Here is a 17,752-nt window from a genome sequence, read left to right as displayed (position 1 = left end):
GAGAGAGGGATTTGGGAACTGACCTGTCCAGGTGAGGTTTTTTCATGGCTCTGGAACAGACTGAGTGGCACCCTCAGACCCCATTGTCCCAATCCCCCCACCCCCGCTTCCCTTTTTATTTGTAGGATATTTCCCGACCCTAGACATGTGAGGCATTCGCTGAGGAGCAGGTCACTGGAAGGAGGGTGCTGATGGGAAAGCGGGGACCTGGGGAGGGGTGACAGGGGACATTCCTTCCAATTAAGGTGAAAGCGAAAGACACCAGGAATCTTTTACCAAAAGGAGAGAGAAGCGAGGGAAGGAAACACTGGTGGCTTTTAGACTTAAAAGGAGTGAAACTCTCTGATCTCGCTTCCAGTCTGGGTGGGAAGTGAAGTTGGAGGGGCATGCGCTGAAAGAAGAGCAAATACAAAAGAGATTTTCCTTTAATAAGACATGTTGCCCCCAATAAACCAAGTAACGAATACAAGCCCTGTCTTTCTTTTGAACCTAAGAGATGCCCTTGGAATGAGGTTAAAGAGCCATCAGCAGCCGTTGCTGAGCAGAGTGGAAAACAACTCAAATCAGGGGCTGTGTAAACGTGTAAAAACCACAAAAAAGCGGGGGCTGGGGGGGAGTTGCTAAATTTTTTTTTGCTTGGGGCGGCAAAAAACTAGAGTCGGCTCTGCTTGCTGAGCAGTAGCTGCCTTGTCTGCCGTCCTCCTCTCCGGCAGGAAGGAGTGGCTCAAGCAGACCGCTGCTGAATGTTGGAGCCGGGGTGCTAAAAGCCTGGCCCAGGAACCAGACAAGGCCCCTCTGCTGTATTCATCCAACCCCCACACCGCTCTCCTGCAACCTCCCCTGCAATCAGTCCAGGTGCCAGCTTCAAGCACCAAGACAGAGTCGTCCCTGTGCAGCGAGCTGACTGCATAATGAAACTGACCGCGATCACAGGTCGGATTCTCTTTGCAGGTGCAGCTGCTTGGGTGAAAGGGCTTGACGCAGGAGGCTTTGTAGGCAGTGAGTGATGAAAGGAAAGGAAATGAACTAAGATTGCCTAGGGAACAAGGGCTGGTGCTGTCCCTGCTGCTCAGTGTTCGAGCATAAAATGAGAACAAGCCACAGGGCAACAGTCCCGAGTTACACTCACAGTTCTGCCAGCTAGGCAGGACGGGTTTCTCCCTGCCCATGACCTTGGGCCTCGGTCCCCTTCCCGCCACTCCAGCAGTCTCCTGCTGCCTGCCTGCCTCCCCTACAGCCTCTGTACATTCCCTAGTTCTTCACATGCAGCCAGACCAGAAGCCCAGGTGAACGGTACCACCCAGGCTGCTGGCAGGCAGATGGACAGACAGGCAGACATGTCAGGCAGATCTGTGCTCCAAAACGGCTTCGTTTCCTGGGCTGTGGTTTGATGCTGACGGGCCTGTGCTGTGGGCTGGCACTTCCTCCCACTCTGAGTCGCCACCAACATCCCCCTGCCTGAGACAGATCCCTTGTCATCTGACCAAGGGGCTTGGGCAGCATAAGAACGGACGCTGTGACTGCAGCATTGCCATCTGCTCCCTGAGACCCTCCTGTGTCCTGGTGTGTACATGGTTGGGTGGCACTGAAATGAGAGGTGTGCTGGGCCCATATGCCAGTGGGAGTTTAGCTCTCCTGGGCTGACCCAGGGACAGAAATCATTGTGTTCTGGCAGGTTTGTGCTAATCTCCACTGTGCTAAAGGCTTGGACGCTCCCTAGGCTGCATGGCAGAAGAGCACACGGAGGGCATGGAGGTAGGCTGGTCCTCAGATGAGGCTCACAGCAGTAGGAGAGGATCTGTCTTGAAGGGTCTGGAGCAATGAAGGACCCAGTGGCAGGATCAGATTTTTCCTGGCTCTCACAAGGACAGGCAGGTTCCTAAAAGCGCCAAACACCCGGCTGCAATGGCACGACTCCAGGAATGTCACTGGCCCTGAGTTTTCCAACGCTTCCTGATTTGGAGTAGGTAGGAAATATCCAACCAACAGTCCCGGGCTGCGCATTTTGGGGCCTCTGCTTCCAATCTTCCAGCGATAGCCCAATCCCACAGCGATAGTTCTGGTGGGCCCCTGGGACTGAACTGATCCTGGGGCTTGCATGCCAGTCCTGTGAGCTGGCTCCCAGCTGAGTGCAGCACGTGCGAGGAAGCTGGCTTTGCCACGGCCCGTGCTGTGTCTACTGCATGGCTAAACAGGGGGCTCCCCTCTCCTGGGTCAGCCCAGCACCTTCCATGACATCTGAGGGCGTTAGAGGTTCAGGATCTAGCTACGGTGCAATCTGGGGGAGGGGGGAGAGGTGACTGCAGCTCTAGCTGGGCTAAAGACAGCGAAAATGCAGTGGCAGGGCCGGCTCCAGGCACGCTTGCGGGAGGTCCACCGGAGCCGCGGGACCGGCGAGCAGCAGAGCGCCCCCCACGGGGTGCCGCCGTGCTTGGGGCGGCGAAATGGCTAGAGCCGACCCTGTGCAGTGGCAGGGTTAGCAGAAGCCATACCAGCTGGCCCAGAATGGTGGGTACCTACCTGAGGTCCTAGTCTCCATGCCACTGCTCTATCGCTCTATCGAGCCCTGCTAGCTGGCTGTTGGCCTATGCCTACAGGCGCTGCCATCACCCCTCTGGTTGCAATGTAGAAATGCCCCGAGCCACATTCTCTGCTCCCTTCACGCTGCTTTCACCCTGCCTTGGCCTAGAGATGGCTCCAAAGCAGAATGCCAGGGAAGATCCCCCTTTGAACTTTCGAGCTGTCGAGCTCAGGGGCCAAGCAATAGCTCTGCCTAGATTTCCGAGCCGCTCGTCCTTCCTCTCCCGAGTTGTGCTCATCCGGGCTCTGCCTGAGCTGGAAAAGGCAGGGGGGTCTGGGGAGAAAGGCCAGCAGCTGAGAGGTAGCGCGCATCAGAAGTGCTGACGGAGCCGGCGCCCGGGCCAAGCTTAGCAGGTGAGGCTGGCTCATCGCACAGCAAGCAGTGATGATAATGCAGCACAATAACTTTGCAACAAAGACACAGAGGACTTAAGCTGCAGGAGGAACAGCAACCTTGGGGATGTGGAACAGCTCTGAGAGCCAGCGACGGGTGGAACAGAGAGGAAGGGCTGGAGCACAGGAATGACTGTCCCATTCCACTCCAGAATTAGCTGCATTTCCATGGTGATCGCTTGACGCAAAGAGCCAGATTCTGAGATGATTCCCACCAGCAGCTCCCTTGCCCTGAATGGCGTTGCTCCTGATTTACACCAGCACAAGCGAGAGCAGAAGCGGGCTCGGGGGCTACAAAGCAATGGGATTCTTCCGGGCTCTATCAACGTGGTGTTAATAACTGGCCATATTTCTAGCCACCCCAGAGGTGGCTGCATTTTAGCCGTGGGTGAGCGAGCTCCCTATATAGAGACTGTAAAGCAATGAGCTTCTGTGCTAGATACTTGTGTTAATAACAACAGAACATCTTACAAAGAAATCCTCTCTCTGGGTGCAGTGTAATGGGCTGTCGGATTCTCTGAGGCAGGCCAGTACAAGCCAAAGTGCATCGATCTGCAGAGGGACTGACAGATTTTCCATTTTAAAACAGACCTCAGCCTATCTGTGCTTCAGCCCCCATGTTAAAATAACATGTGTGGTGCCTGCTCTGACATGCAGGGAATTCTGTTCTTGCTGGGGGCAGGTTCACTGCAAGACACTGTTGTGGCCTCTCCTCCCTCTGGCCCCGAGAGCCTGACTGCATGGACGGTGCATGGGAACAGTGTGATGATGTCAGGCTTCAAGGCAGCTTGGAGCTGCGTGGTAAGAGATGCCAGGCCACTTGCTGGGAAGGGAGGGGGCAAGGCAGGAAGGAAGGTCCCGTCAGCCTCCGCCCCAGCACCCAGCCACACGACAGATTGCTCTGAGCACGCAGGCAGGATATAGCATGGCTGACTCCACACGTGAGTCACATCCTACCACACCTAGGTTTGCTTCATTCCTGCTGCAGATGAGGTCACCGGGGCTATGACTACACCATGGAAACTGTGCCATCCTAGGTCCCTGGGGTCAAGGCAGCGTACGCCGGCAGAAGGGGTTTTCTGCTGCCAGTGTAGGATCACCAACTCCCCAACCAACCTTAACTCTGCCCACTGGGGTGTGATAGCTATGGGGGGTCAGGGGAGTGGTTTTATCACCCACCCACCCATCCCGACAGACCATGACAGTGTCACTCCAGACCAAGCCTAGATCACTAACCGGCTTCTGTCCCTTCCAGGTGTAGCTGTGTGATCGGCTAAGTCTTTCCTCCTAGCGCGAGAGGAGCCATCCGAAAGCACTGCCCTGGGTGAGAGGCACCTGTAACCTCACCGCCCCCAGCAGCAGCAGCAGGATGGGATGGGATAGGATAGCACAGACAGCACTGATGGCACCATGGTTGTGAGTAGAGGAGGCTTGGGCAGACCAGCACTGCGGGCACTCTGTTGTGAGGAGATAAATACCATCACGTAGACACACTGAACTGGAGTAGTGGGAGCTGGTCAGACGAACGTGTACGTCAGTCCCTCTGTAGCCCAGACAGGCGCCTCGGAGACGGCCGATGCGAGGATGCCCCTACATCAGCCTCACACCCAGTTTTGATTTCCGCTCCTTCGCCCCAAGGCCCTGTCTGCACTCCAGCTTTTCACTGGGTCTGTGACCCCTTGGGAAACCTGGGTGCTCCAGCCACGCTTTGCTTCCCAACAAGGCAAATACGAACCACCAGCTAGCTGTGCCCAAGACTGCCACATGGCGGTCTTCCTGGAGTCCGGCTCCAGCCCTCATACTGCTGCACAGAGGTGATCCCCAACCACCTGCCTATGACGGGGAGGCCAGGTGTCCATCCATCCATCCATCTCTCTGTGAGAGGGCACTGCTCCACCTGGCAATGCACGTCGCCATGGCATTCTGTACCCTGCAGGAGGGGAGAGCTGGCCAGATGTTCCCAGACTCTGCGAGTCCAAACACAGACAGCATGGCTGGTGGAAAAAGCAGCCATGGCAATCAGGGCAGATGAGTTGGTCACAAGTGGGTACCAAACTCTGATTGCTCGGGCAGTGCAAAGAGAACCAAAGTGGGACCATCTTACCCAGCCTGCCAGGAAACAAAGGCACAGGCAGAAGGGTAAAGAACCCCTCTTTATTGAAACATTGCCTGGCACAAAAGTACAGATTTTGGATCTTTTTGAAAGAAAGAAATTGTACAAAAATCTAATACTAAACTGCGCTGCCCAGGCTAGGTCTGGCTCCATGTCAGTTTTTAGCTGGGTATTAACACGTATTGGCATGTCAATAAATTCTAGTGTAGACAGGACACAACCCTTTGTTACTAGATATGCTTAACCCCAGGCTGGCCTCACGGCTGGGCAGAAATGTTTGGGGTGTAGATTTTAATGGCCAGAAGGGTCCATTGTCACCAGCTCATCTGACACTTTATTTCCAGTTTGAATTGCTCTAGCTTCAACTTCCCACTGTGGGAGCTTGCCTGTACACGAGCATAGTCAGTCATGTTCATTAACACGCGCCAAACCAGGACTCAAGGCTATTCAAGGGGAGACAGACCCGCGGTCCAAGTGCAAAAGGAATGTAAACAGCAGCGCTGCCGGGTTTCGATTTTGACACTTACCGGTGTCATTAGTAGCGAAAGGAAGGAGTGATGGACAATATCATTTTTAATAGGCTGTGTCTATTTAACCTCTTAGCAGAGTTCCCCGCTGCACCTTTTCCCACTTCAAAAAATGACTCTCTCCGAGACAGATCTCTAGACTATTGTTCCTCTTGGATGCCTGACATCACCTTTGTATAGAACCATCACAGATCAACCACCCCTCCCCGCAAAACCCCCCACCTCTCTATAGTTCTCTGCATACGGACTTTAAAGAAAAACATGGAAACTTGTGACCTGCTGCAAAAAAGAGGGTGGGGGAAACAGATATTTTATCAGAAGAGAAACTGAGGCAAAGAGGTGAAATTCCTTGGCTGAGGTCACCTAGGGAGTCAAAGGCCAGGGCAGGTCACAATCTCCGTGCCTCAGTTTCTTTAACTGTAAAATGGGAAGAATGTTCCTGTAGCAAATCCACAGTGGCTTAGAACGTCCTGGGGGTCTCTGTGCTGTGCCTCACGATCACCCAGAATGTCAGGGAAAAAATCTCTCCTCCGAACGCACAAGACTGTACAAGTTGTGCTAAAAGAGAACTCCCATGAGCTGTTTTCAGTACAGGGCCTATGACACAGAGCTCAGCAGTGCTGATTGCAACCAGCAGAGGGCAGCGGAGCCCAGACCCACTGGGCAACGTACTGCAATACAAACTCTCATTTTAGTTTCCTCGCATTAGCTATTTGGTTAGTGAGGGCTGCGAAGCTGCTCCTCTAAAACCCCCACGAGTTTTGGACCCACGCCCTGTTCAGCCTGGCTGATGAGGCTTCCAAGAGGCCTCATTATGCGTCCCTAACCCACAGGCTGGCAATAAACACTTGCGGAGGACACCAGCCATATGGGGCAGGTTGCATGACAGAAACACTTTGCAGCTGCCAGAGGCAAACTGCCTGCAGCCGGGCGCCTCCTGGTCCCTATGTGACAGCGCCATTGCCCGGGCGTCTCAGCCCAGCTCCGGAGACCCGCTCAACACCTGAGCGACCAATGTTGGAGGAAAGGATGGTGGGGGAGGACAGAGCAATGACATACCAGGGTGGGGGGGAGGGAGGAAATCTAGGGCGAGGCCCTGCTGCCATCAAAGCCATAGGCTCAAATCCCAGCTGACTTCAAACAGCAGCTAGGAGGAGCCTCCCCTGCACAACAGGACTAGTTCCTGCTCCAACCTGATAGGAATGAAACAGCAGTTGAGGTGCCCTTCCCTCCAGCAGCTCCTTCTCATGGGAACACTGTGGGGGGGGGGGGGAAGTAAAGGCTTCTCGTTCAGTGTCTCCATCCCGCTTGAGCTGAGTCAAGCAAGGACTGGACCCTCCATAGTGGATTCAGACAAGGCCTTAAGCGCCTGTTTCGCTGTATTCCCTGTTGAGCAAAGCCCTTCCCCTGGGATCTCACTGGGGGCAGAGACGGCCGCTTTGTTCCATATGTAAGTGGTTTGCTGGATTGGGGCCGAAATGAGGAACTACCACTGCATTTCGCACTGCATGAGAGAGAGGAACCACTTCAGCTCACTCCTCCGCCCCGTCCTGCGGAGGGGGGAGCTGCGCCGTGGCCCGCTGGGACATCCCATGAGAACCCAGCGGCGCGATCTGTCTCTCGTCAAAGCCAACAAGGGTACGTCTACACTGCCATAAACCCCCCACGGCACTGGGTCTCTGAGCCTGGGTCAACTGACTCAGCTGGATGCCCGGCTCTGAGACCCAGCCCCTTGGGTCCTTCATTGCAGCATAGACAGACACCGACGAGAGTTTAGCCATTGGGTCCAGTGGATAATACAATGGGCTGGGACTCAGGAGACCTGGGTTCTATCTCTGGCTCTGCCAGTGCCCTTGGGCAAATCGGTTCCTTTCCCACCCTTCTTGTGTATTTGGGATACGAGTTCTTCTGGGCAGGGGCTGATTCTCACTAAGGGTCTGTACAGAGCAGAACACAACCGGGCCTGGTCCTGCCAGGGGCCCTCTCGGTGCTGCTATAATAGACAGAGCATGGGAGCAGGCCCAGCTCTCTCTGAGCACCAGTCCTCCACCAAGCCACACCAGCCTGTGAACTTTGGCCTCCTGGGAACCAGAGGAAGAGGAGACAGGGCCAGGTGAGGGGGAGGAAGGAACCAGAGGAGGGGACATGCTGAATGAGGTGGGGGGACGGACAGAAAATACCTTTATTCCATGTCTACATGTTCAAATGCAACAGGAAAGAGAAGAACACAAACCCCAGTGGGATCTGATCCCTTTGTACGATGTCTTGCCCTGGTACACTCATGCCTACGCAGCCCGTGTGAGGTTTTCTGCAGCCCATGCGCCTGTCAGTAGCCACTGGGGAGAAGCAGCAGCGCGTCACGTTTGCACACGGCAGGTCGGGAAAAAAGACAGCAGCCGCAGTTCCTGTTCCTGTGACCGCCCGGGAGATGGCACGGACTGAGGGCCGTGCACAGGCAGCGTGGATCAGAGGGGCCTAAATGGGAACTCCAGGTCCAAACACACCCAGGCGCTGACTCTGGTTCTGTTTGCGCCAGAGCAGCCAATGCCCAGACCCTGGGTTCTGCAGCGCTAGCCTAGACTACGCGTGCCTCTTCTCCCCAGCACGCAGCCCTCCGCCGGCTAACAGGGAGGGCACATGGGAAGCTGTCACCAGTTCAGGAACCACAAATGTTCCTGGACCTCACAGCCTCCCTCCCACTCCCTGGTGTCTGAAGCCAAAACATCAGACGAGCTCAACGAAAATGTTCCTCTAGGAAGGAGTCTGGTGTCCTGACTGGGCCAGGCCAGATGCCACTAATGCCCATGTAAGTCAAGAGTGAAGTCAACAGCCCTAAACCCACAGGCACCAGCTCAGAGCCGAGCCAGATTTCACTGGCTGCACCTCCCAACTTGCTTCTGCAGCAAAAAAGGGGGGAGTTTGGTGGTTTGTGGAAGTCAACACGAATTAGAACTCGTCTCTACAGCTCTCTCTGATCCGCCCCCACAGCTTCCAGGTCGGCTGGCCTAAGTACGGGCTACGCTATAAAAAGCAGAGATGTGAAACGCCCACCCATCCCTGGGACCGATTAGTTGGCCACAGCCGGGAGTGCAATCCAGCCCCCGATGTGCCTGGGGCAGCTCTGAACCGTATCCATACTGGGTTCACTGCTACTTTATAAAGGCAGACAGATCCTTACACACACTGTAGTCAACAAGATTTCACTCTAGTTCCTTGGGACAGCAATCTCCGTCCTGTCCCCATCCCCCAATAAACCTTGCTTGGTCACAGCTTTTAGAGCGTTACAGCCCAATTATGGCTCTCCCCGGGGGACCAGTTTATATTGAAAAGAAAATGGATCCAATTCGGATCTCGCGCTCCATCAGCGAGAATCAGGAGTAATTACACTTTACGTCACCAGGTAGAACCAGCATGAGCCCCTGGTTCCGCACGCACTTATTACCTGGAGTAACCCCTATGACCGGGTGTAGCCCCACTGAAGTCAAAGGACTGTGCTCACTCCTCTGCCAGAGTGAATGTGAAATGCTCCCAGATCAGAACAAGGGAAGGCGCCCGCTCAGCACCCAATGGAAGTCAAATCAACAGGACTGAAGCACGTGTTAAAGTGTTCTGCTGCATTAGGGCAAAAGGTCGACGCAAGGGGGCTGAATTGCTGCTCCCTCCAGCACAAATGAAGAATGACTCTGCTCCAGTCAATGGATTTACACCATGGCAAAACTGGAGTAAGATGAGAGGAGAATCAGGTAAAGCGTGCAAAGCAACGGAGAAGCAGGTCAACCGCAACGATCCAAAGCACTGAGCCACTGCAGAATTGGGCCCTTTGATTTTAAAAGGGTTCCTCCAGATTTACATCAGTGCGAGCGGCCCAACGCCTGCGTGTGTTCCCCCAACCTGGGCACTGCTCATTAGGTCATTTCCAACGCCTGAATTAAAGAGACAAACCCACCTAACCGGAGAATATTCTTTAAAATGAAGTCAGAGCCTTCTTTTGGAGCAGAGATGGGTCCCTGTTCCCTGGGGGACCCACGGAGAGGCAGGAGGGGGAGCAAAGCGAGGCATTTGCACTAAGTGATCACATTTATTTGAATATTTTTTTTGTGTTCTAAAATTGGTTACAGAATAAATACCTGTGCCTTATAGCAGGAAGTCCACTTTTTTTTTTTATACAAAGTGCTTGTTACAGGAAGTTGCATCAGCGATACACGGGAAGGGGCGTGTGCAACTTGGCGACGCTTCCCCCCCCGGAAACTAAAACAGAAATATTTTTTCTTATTTATTCTTTTTTTTTTTAAAGTTTCTTTTCCCTTTTTTTTTTGTTTTTGTTTGTTTGTGCATTAAATCTCCTGCCATTGTGTATTTACAAATCTTCGAAAGAAGGAAAAAAAAAAAAAAGCCAGGATGCATGATAAGTGGCCTTTCCACACACACACACACAGAAAAAGATAAGCCTTGTTTTAAAAAAAACAAATCCAAAATCTACAAGTATCGTTTCTTACTGAATCAATGATAGAATTTTTTTTTTAAGGGAAGGAAAAAATAAGAATTAAGCAAACCAAAAAGAACCCACAGACACTGAAATAGAAAAGGAGCCACCATCCCTCTAAGTTTTCCAAACTAGGAAGTAGCAGGTACATGTGAAATTCGAAACCAGGTGTCTGATTGAAAAACCTCATTCATTTCTCTTCATTAATTTCATCCTCATCTTTTTCCAGCGAAGGGAGGAATTTTGAAAAAATTAAATTAAAAACCAATATTAAAAAGAGAGAGAGAGAGAGATGAGAGAAAAGAGCCTCCCAAATTCCGAAGAGGTGGGAAGGAAGAAAATTGGGTGCGATTTAAAAAGAAAGCAAGAAAACTGGATTTTTAGCTCCGAATGTGTAATTAACAACACTCTATGGGGAGTCTGATGGTTAACTGGTGACGTAGTGTTTGGTGGAAGGTTGGCCGTAGACTCTATAGAAATCCTGCCGCCCGTGCTGCTGGGATGCGTCAATCCATTCCCTCACGGCAAGTCCGGGAAGCGACTGAGGAACAGCCGGAGCAGGGGGGAGCGGGTGGGAGTACTCCTGCGAAGAGACTGTCCAGGGGAAGTGACCCGACCTGGGATACGGTTGGTGCCCGCTGTGGTTGGACACCGAGGAACAGTAACAGTTATCCACTGAACACACGAGGATCTTGCGTCCGCCGTACTGGGATAGCACAGACTGCTGAGATGACGTGCTATTGGGATAGTGAGACGGGTTGAAGACCGAACCAGAGTGGACTGGCTGCGGGCCACTGGGCAGTCCGACAATGTGCTGCGTGGAGGTACAAGGCACCATGGATTGTGCGGACTGGCCCTCACCAGCAGAAGCCCCCTGGCTCATATACTGGCTAGCCACTGTCCCAGACGATGGCTCTAGGAAGCTGCCTTCGGGGAAGGCCGCGGAGTGCTTGCGTTTCTCCGCTCCAGAGCTGCTGACGCTAGGGCACGGGTACATGGGGACGCTCTGTAGGAATGGGACCGGGGTGCTGAATGGACCTGGATGAGGAGAGAGAAAAGACAAAACGGCCAGATCAGAAACCAGCGCTGGAGTTCAGGAGCCAGAGCGGAAAACTAACAACGGCTCAGAGAAACAACAAGACCAAAGGTGCCAACTCCGTGGCTAGAGCACCCACCAGCCACTCGCCGATCAGCCCCGCTGACCAGCTCCTCCCCCCCAGCACCTCCCACCTGCCGCCAATCAGCTGTTCAGGGGGCCCCCTGATTGGCTCCTTCCCTCCCCCCAGTGCCTCCCCCCTGCCACCAATCAGCTGTTCAGCAGCAGGCGGGAGGTGCTGAGGAGGAGGGGGACAAGTGGGGGTGGGAAGAGGCAGGGCAGGAAGGGAGCACAGCACCTCCTAGGCCGTTGGTGCGGTACTGACTTGGAAGAGACTGAATCACAACTAGCTCTTCTGGAAGCATCGAATAGCCCTTGGTGGTCTCCCAACCACTTCTAGCCTGGCCCATCGCCAGTAAGTGACACTTTACACATGGCACCGCTGGCTTGCAACTGCTTCTGGGGTGGAGGCAAGCAGCCAGGCAGATCAGTTAACATTCGGCAACAAGGCAGAAAGAAGATTTTGACCCAGGACACATGGGCAAACTGCAGCTTCCAGGAAATACTCCAGAGGATTTTAATTGTTGCCCATGCTGAGCCCTGGGTTTGCAGGTCTTCCCAACCAAGAAACTGTCAGGAAATTGGCTTCAGCCAATCCGGCTAGCGTCAAGGCCTTTGGGAGAGACCTACCAGGCCATCCTGTCTCCCACCCTAAGCTAGTGGGAAGAGGCAATCCCCACCCCATCTGCTCTCCTGAGCCAGCCCACTAGGACCTGCAGACCTCTGTCGGTACCAGTCCCTCCCTGCGGGCAGGAGCTCTCCAGTTACTACAGAGAATTCTTTCCTGAGTGCTGGCTGGTGAGTCTTGCCCACGTGCTCAGGGTTTAGCTGATCGCCATATTTGGGGTCAGGAAGGAATTTTTCTCTAGGGCAGGGTACAGAGGCCCGGAGGATTCTCTGCAGCTTGAGGTCTTCAAACCACAATTTGAGGACTTCAATAACTCAGACATAGGTTAGGGGTTTGTTATAGAAGTGGGTGGGTGAGATTCTGTGGCCTGCATTGTGCAGGAGGTCAGACTAGATGATCATAATGGTCCCTTCTGACCTTAAAGTCTATGAGTCTATGAGGATGCTCTCCATCCTGCACAGACCGCAGTGGCCCAATCTGAGAAGCAGGCAAGAGCCCAGCGAGCAGGGGGGCTGCAGAAAGGATCCGAGAGGCAGGCGCTGACACTCCCGCTGCAACGCCCCAGCTCGCGTTCTGAGAGAGCAGGCAACGGACGCTTACCGGGGCTGTCTGACTTCCTCTCCTGCTACTGCAGAGTCAGTTCCACCCCGCTCTCCCAGCAGTCCCTTCTCCCTGCAGCCCTGCCCGAAGCGTCGCTGCCACGTTCCAGAGAGGGCGGGCACTGGAACCGGACTCCCCCAATCATCGCACTCGTCCAGAGGGAGGGAGCTGGAATCCGCACCCTCGGCAACCATCCAAAGAGAAGGGATGGAATTTGCCCCATGCACCGAGGCGAGGGCCCACAGGGAAGGAGCTGGAAGCTGGTTTCAGAGCCGTGGTCAGAGCTGTAATTACAGGGCCATGGTCCGGTTCCAGCCCTCCCAAAGCCTGTTCCCAGCACTAGAGCTGCACTGATGTCGGCCAGCGTACAAGGCGAACCTCGGCTGGGTCTCTTGGAAGTGCAGGGGTCCGTACACCAGCCAAACATTACCTCACCCTCCTTGCCGAGCAGCTGCTGGCTAGTGATGCTCTGCATTAGTAGTGCAGCCATTTGGCAGGGCCCAGGAGCAAGAGGAGGCAGCGCGGGAGGGCAGGCAAGAACCACAGAGCCTGGAGCAGCCAGATCTGGGGCTAGCTCAGTCACCCCTGTGTGTGAGGCAGCTCTGCAGTCCCAGGCGTAATTTCAGGAGCCCCTGCCTGGTGGCGATGCTAGCCACCATGGGGTGTTAATTATCCTGGAAACTAGTGGGAGCCATGGGGTTTGTCTGTGTCCAGCAGCCTCAATACAAAATCCCATCTACATCCATTAGAGAGGATTTCTGCCTCCTCTTTACCTAAAGGGGCACAACAGTAGACTTCCAGAGTAACACCACTGATTCCAAAGCCATTTGCAGGAGAAGAATCAGACTCAGATTTCTACCTTGTAACACGGAGCCAAGTTCTAGTTGACCGTGCGGACCTGCAGGCCTCTTGCTAACAGAGAGGCAGAGTTATGTCTGCTGACTCACCTTGGCAGCCAGACCAGGTGGGCCCTATTAGCTCCAACCCAGGGCTACGAAAGGAGACAAAGGGAACTCAGAACAGGGATAAAGGGGTCCTGCAGAGACAAACTCTAAGGTCAGCCGGTTGAGGTTTCTTTTGTTGTCATTTAAGTTAATGCTAAAGGCAAATGACAGAAAGGTGACCAGATACCATGGTGATGGGAACCAGAGATATAGGTAAATTTGGCTCAGATCCTGTGTGTTCTGTGATTGGAACAGGGTGGGAAAGTCACCTGCCTGCATAACCATTTTCTGTTACTATTTTGGGAGAGCTGGGACAGTCATTAAAAAGACTAGCATCTATTTAAAAGAATTCACTCCAGTCCCCTTTTGTATTAGCCTCTGAGCAGCCTTCAAGAGACAGTGCATTTTACTGGCACAAATGTTTGCAGAAAGCAAACCTAAAATTCACCCAGGTGCATGCGCAGCAGTTGTGCGTGGGCACCCGGCTCGGAGTTGTGCCGCCTCTTTTGATTTCTAAACCTGCTTGTCCATCAGGGTTCGCCCAGAGAAGCTGGTACAGCCAGCATCTGTGCACAGCATTTCAGGACAGGAAGTTGCATATGAGCAGCTCTGATCACCACTGCCCAATCCTCCATCCTGCCACATGCCTTCCCGCCAGACACTGTTCATTGTCCTCCTTGCTCGGTTAACTCTACGTTAGCTTGGAAGATTCTTGGGCCGGGTGAAGCCCCAGAGGTGCCCATGGCACTATATATACACAACAAATGACGCCATAACCGATGGAAATGGCATGTAGGGAGGGAGAATGCAGTTATCCAACCTGGCCAGGGCACCGGTGCTATCACTTGTCCTGGGAAAAGGGGCCAGGGATCCTTAATGATTGCTTAAACCAGAACTCTCATCCAGGTGATCCAGATCCAACTTGTGCCACAACCAGCGCTGGAGGCTAGTTCTGCAAGTTGCCTGGTGGCTGCAGCGGACCCAGGGAAGGGCAGCAGAGTGTCAGGAGATCTTGATCTCAGGGCGCAGAGCGCTGCGTGACAAGGCCAGTGCTTCAGGGGGATGTCTCACCTTCCAGCAGCTTCCTCAGCTGCTTCTCCTTCTTGGCGATCTCGTTCAGGAAGAGCTTGGAGTTGAGGTGGCCGATCTTGGGAGGCGGCAGGCTGCCGCCCGTGCAGTTCTGGGTCCTTGATGAACCGGCAAGGAGAGCAAAAGGACTTATTAAAAGCGTTGAGCTTCCCCTCCTCTCCCCTCACCCCCCCACGCTCTGCCCGGCTCCCATCTCTCCCCAAGCCTTTCCCAGAGGCTGACAGCTGCTGAACATCTGCCAGGCAGCCTCATCTGTAATTAGCTCCGCTTCAGCCAGGGACGGAAAGGCCTTTACATCAGCCAGTCCCTCTCCTGGGCGCCATTTCCTGGGGCTTTGGCCAGCCTAGTTTTAAAAGGGCCCTGTGGTGCGACTCCCCCAACCCCTATGTACTATTTCCCCGAGGAGACGCCCCTGCAGCCGGACACGGCACAGGCAAGACGTTGATCCTGATATCTAGCCTGCATTTCCTTTCCATTCAAACCATTACCCCCAGGCAGATCCCAGGGTACCATCCGACACTGGCCTCCTCCCTTCTGGGGGTCTTATGCACTGTGATCACAGCCCCTCATTTCCAGCTCTTTTAATCTCTCCTCCCAAATCAGTCCGTGGCTCTCTTTGGAGCTGCCCTTCGACGGGAGGCGAATGCATCTGTTAGGGCCCTTCCCAGGCCTGACCATGTCACGACTAGGGCATGGACTTCCTCGGGGTGCCCTGCGTGCATCTCTGCAGCCAGCAAATAGGCGAAGGCCAGGCTGGAGAGACCAAGAGGTGCACACTGCAGGGGTGGGGACCGCGAGTCCTCGCGGTGCCGGTAGTTAGGCCCAGGGATGGATCCACTATAACAGGGACGCGTCTTGCACTCACTCCCATCTGATGGGGGCTCGCCCTTCTGGGAGAGCGTGTGACTTTTCTCCCCACCTTCCTCCCCACCCCAGATAACGGCTGTGGATCACACAACCACTACGCTTTCTACTTCCACAGCGCTTCTCCGCTGAGGATCTCGAAGCACTCTGCACGTGGCAATGACTCAAACCTCCCAAACCCCTGGGGGATAAATTCTTTGCTCCATTTTTCAGAGGGGAGAAACTGAGGCACAAGGCAGGGAAGTGACTTGCCCAACATCACTCAGTGAGAGACAGGCCTAGAAGCCACGTCGTGCGAGGCTTAGCCCTGAGTCTAAGCCACGCTTCGTAGCCCTGCAACAAAGCCTGACAATGCCTCCGATCCCACTCTTGCTCAAGAACATGAGTTGGCAAGAAACTGGCTTCTTACCTGTCCATTAAGATTTTCACGGACTTGGTATTCTACGAGGGAAAGGAGAAACCCTGGTCAGTGGCTGCTGTGTCCCGATGCACCTCTCCCGGGACCTGCAGCCCCCCCATTCTACTCGCTCCAGGCCTGGCTCTCTCCTGAGCAGAGATCATGCCAAATTGCCGCAGGGGAGCATGAGATGCGGATAAGTCACCCACCGGGAGCTGGGATGGGACACAGTCACCTGGCACCGGTGTTACAGTTCAGGAGGAGGCTCTCCAGGGCTGAACGGCTAACGCAGCACTGCCCACCCCTCAGCTAGCTTCACTGCCACTCCCCAAAACAGCAGCCTTCGGATTCACCTCTGGGAAGGGATCTGGGGCCCTGGCCTTTCCCACTGGCTGTGTTTGCAACTGGCCACAGCGCTCCCCTCTATCAGGGCGTAAATTCCCACTCATCAGCTGGATTCGGCCAGAGATTTTCCCAGCTTCCTTTAAAGCCTCTTTACTAAGGAAGCCAGCACAGGCGGCAGCAGCTCAGGGGTTGATCATCCGCCTTAAAGGAGCAGAGCTGTCGGGGCCTGCGAGCAGGAGATTACCACCAGAGGAGGCTAAGGGGAGGGGAGGGGCGGGGAGGGGAGATACTGGCCCAGCCACTACCTCACCCCAGCTTCGAGGCCGGGAAGGGCCCCTAAATCAGTCGGAATCCACCCGGGGAGCGAGGTGAGGCAGAGGGATTGAACGCTTTGTGCACCAGCTCAATCGGGGTTTGGGTGGGAGGTCCTAAAACCCACCCAGGCTCAGGAAGGTGAAAGATCCTCAGGGTCCCCCTTTTCTGTTTAGAGACGATCCACTCGATGTCTTCCCCACCCCCGACCCCTAACTCTGCTGTGAGACTTGGACTTTGTTCCTGGCCCATCCCCGGGTTGGCTCATTATCCCCACGGGCCATGACACGGGCAGGGCCAACCACTGCCAGCCTATCCCAGGAGAAACCAGCTAATCCACAGCAAGGACGGAGGAGCGTCCCGGCTTACAGCTGAACAAATGGGCTGGTGGGCTGGAAAAGCTATTCCGGCCACCGGGAAACTGGGGCCAAATTTCGACTCTTGAGAGGAGCCAATCCTGCCTTGTCCCCTGCCCAGAAGCCCCCTCCTCTACGGCGCTCCACCTCCACTTCCAGGCTGGGAGATGGGGGTATCGATGGTGTGAGGAGAGCTGGCATGGGGGAACCACGAGGTTACTCTGCTTCCAGCCCATCACTAAACTCGACTGTCTTTGTTCTGGGGGGATATGTTCAGGTCAGGGACCCTGACAAAGTAGTTTCTGCCCCAAGATGTCCCCCATCCCTCCCCTACTCTGTTAGAATCCAGCCACCAGCCCCGTTATCCCATGGGCTCCCCCTCTGCTCTCCCATGGCCAGGTGGCCCCCTCCCGGCACCTTCATGAAGTTGATGTCCTCGGTCTTGTCGAACATGACCTGGACGGAGCTGAGCAGCTTCTTGGCCTCCTGCATGCGCTCGTTGAGGTGCAGCACCTGAGCTGCGTTCTCGTTGCAGAACTTGGCCTGGGCCTTCTCCAGGATCTCCATGGTCTTGCGCAGGTCCTCGTCCAGGAGCTGGTGCATCTTCTCGTACTGCAGGCGCACCTCATCCTTCAGCTGGCTCACCTTCTCCTGCCGGAGGGGAGGAGAGAGCGCGCAGGGTCAGCGCCCGCCACGCCCGCTCGCTGCAGAGCCCTGCCCACCACCCTCGCGGAGGGAGGGAGGGACGGGGACAGGGCCTGCTAGTACTTTGCTGACATCCCCGGCCTGCCCTGTGCTCCCCACCACCTGTCTCTTGACAGGCCGGCCCTTCGGCTTTGCCTCAGCCCATTGACCAAGATATTCAGGGCTGTGGAGGCATTTACAGGAGGGAACAGTGTAGCCCTGAGGGTCAGGACGCCTGGGTTCCATTCCTGGCCCGGGGGCGGGAGGATTGGCAGGGTGAG

At 54.7% G+C, this 17,752-nt stretch overlaps 1 protein-coding gene across 1 annotated transcript in view; it reads right to left on the bottom strand.

Moving 5' to 3' along the window:
• Nucleotides 1-9,671: 9,671 nt before the first annotated feature.
• Nucleotides 9,672-17,752, bottom strand: part of TRIM8 (tripartite motif containing 8) — a 54,969-nt gene continuing 46,888 nt past the window's right edge. Inside the window, exons 3-6 of the mRNA XM_030570900.1 lie at nt 17,205-17,438; nt 15,787-15,818; nt 14,496-14,611; nt 9,672-11,134 (exon numbers count right to left, since the gene is read on the bottom strand). Coding sequence (XP_030426760.1) covers nt 10,524-11,134; nt 14,496-14,611; nt 15,787-15,818; nt 17,205-17,438 — 993 coding nt within the window. The 3' untranslated portion in view covers nt 9,672-10,523. The remainder of the gene's footprint in view (nt 11,135-14,495; nt 14,612-15,786; nt 15,819-17,204; nt 17,439-17,752) is intronic.

The sequence above is a fragment of the Gopherus evgoodei genome, chromosome 7 (assembly GCF_007399415.2).
Source record: "Gopherus evgoodei ecotype Sinaloan lineage chromosome 7, rGopEvg1_v1.p, whole genome shotgun sequence".
NCBI lineage: Eukaryota > Metazoa > Chordata > Testudines > Testudinidae > Gopherus > Gopherus evgoodei.
The sequence above is the reverse complement of the archived record's forward strand: the minus strand, read 5'-3'. Positions and strand labels throughout refer to the sequence as shown.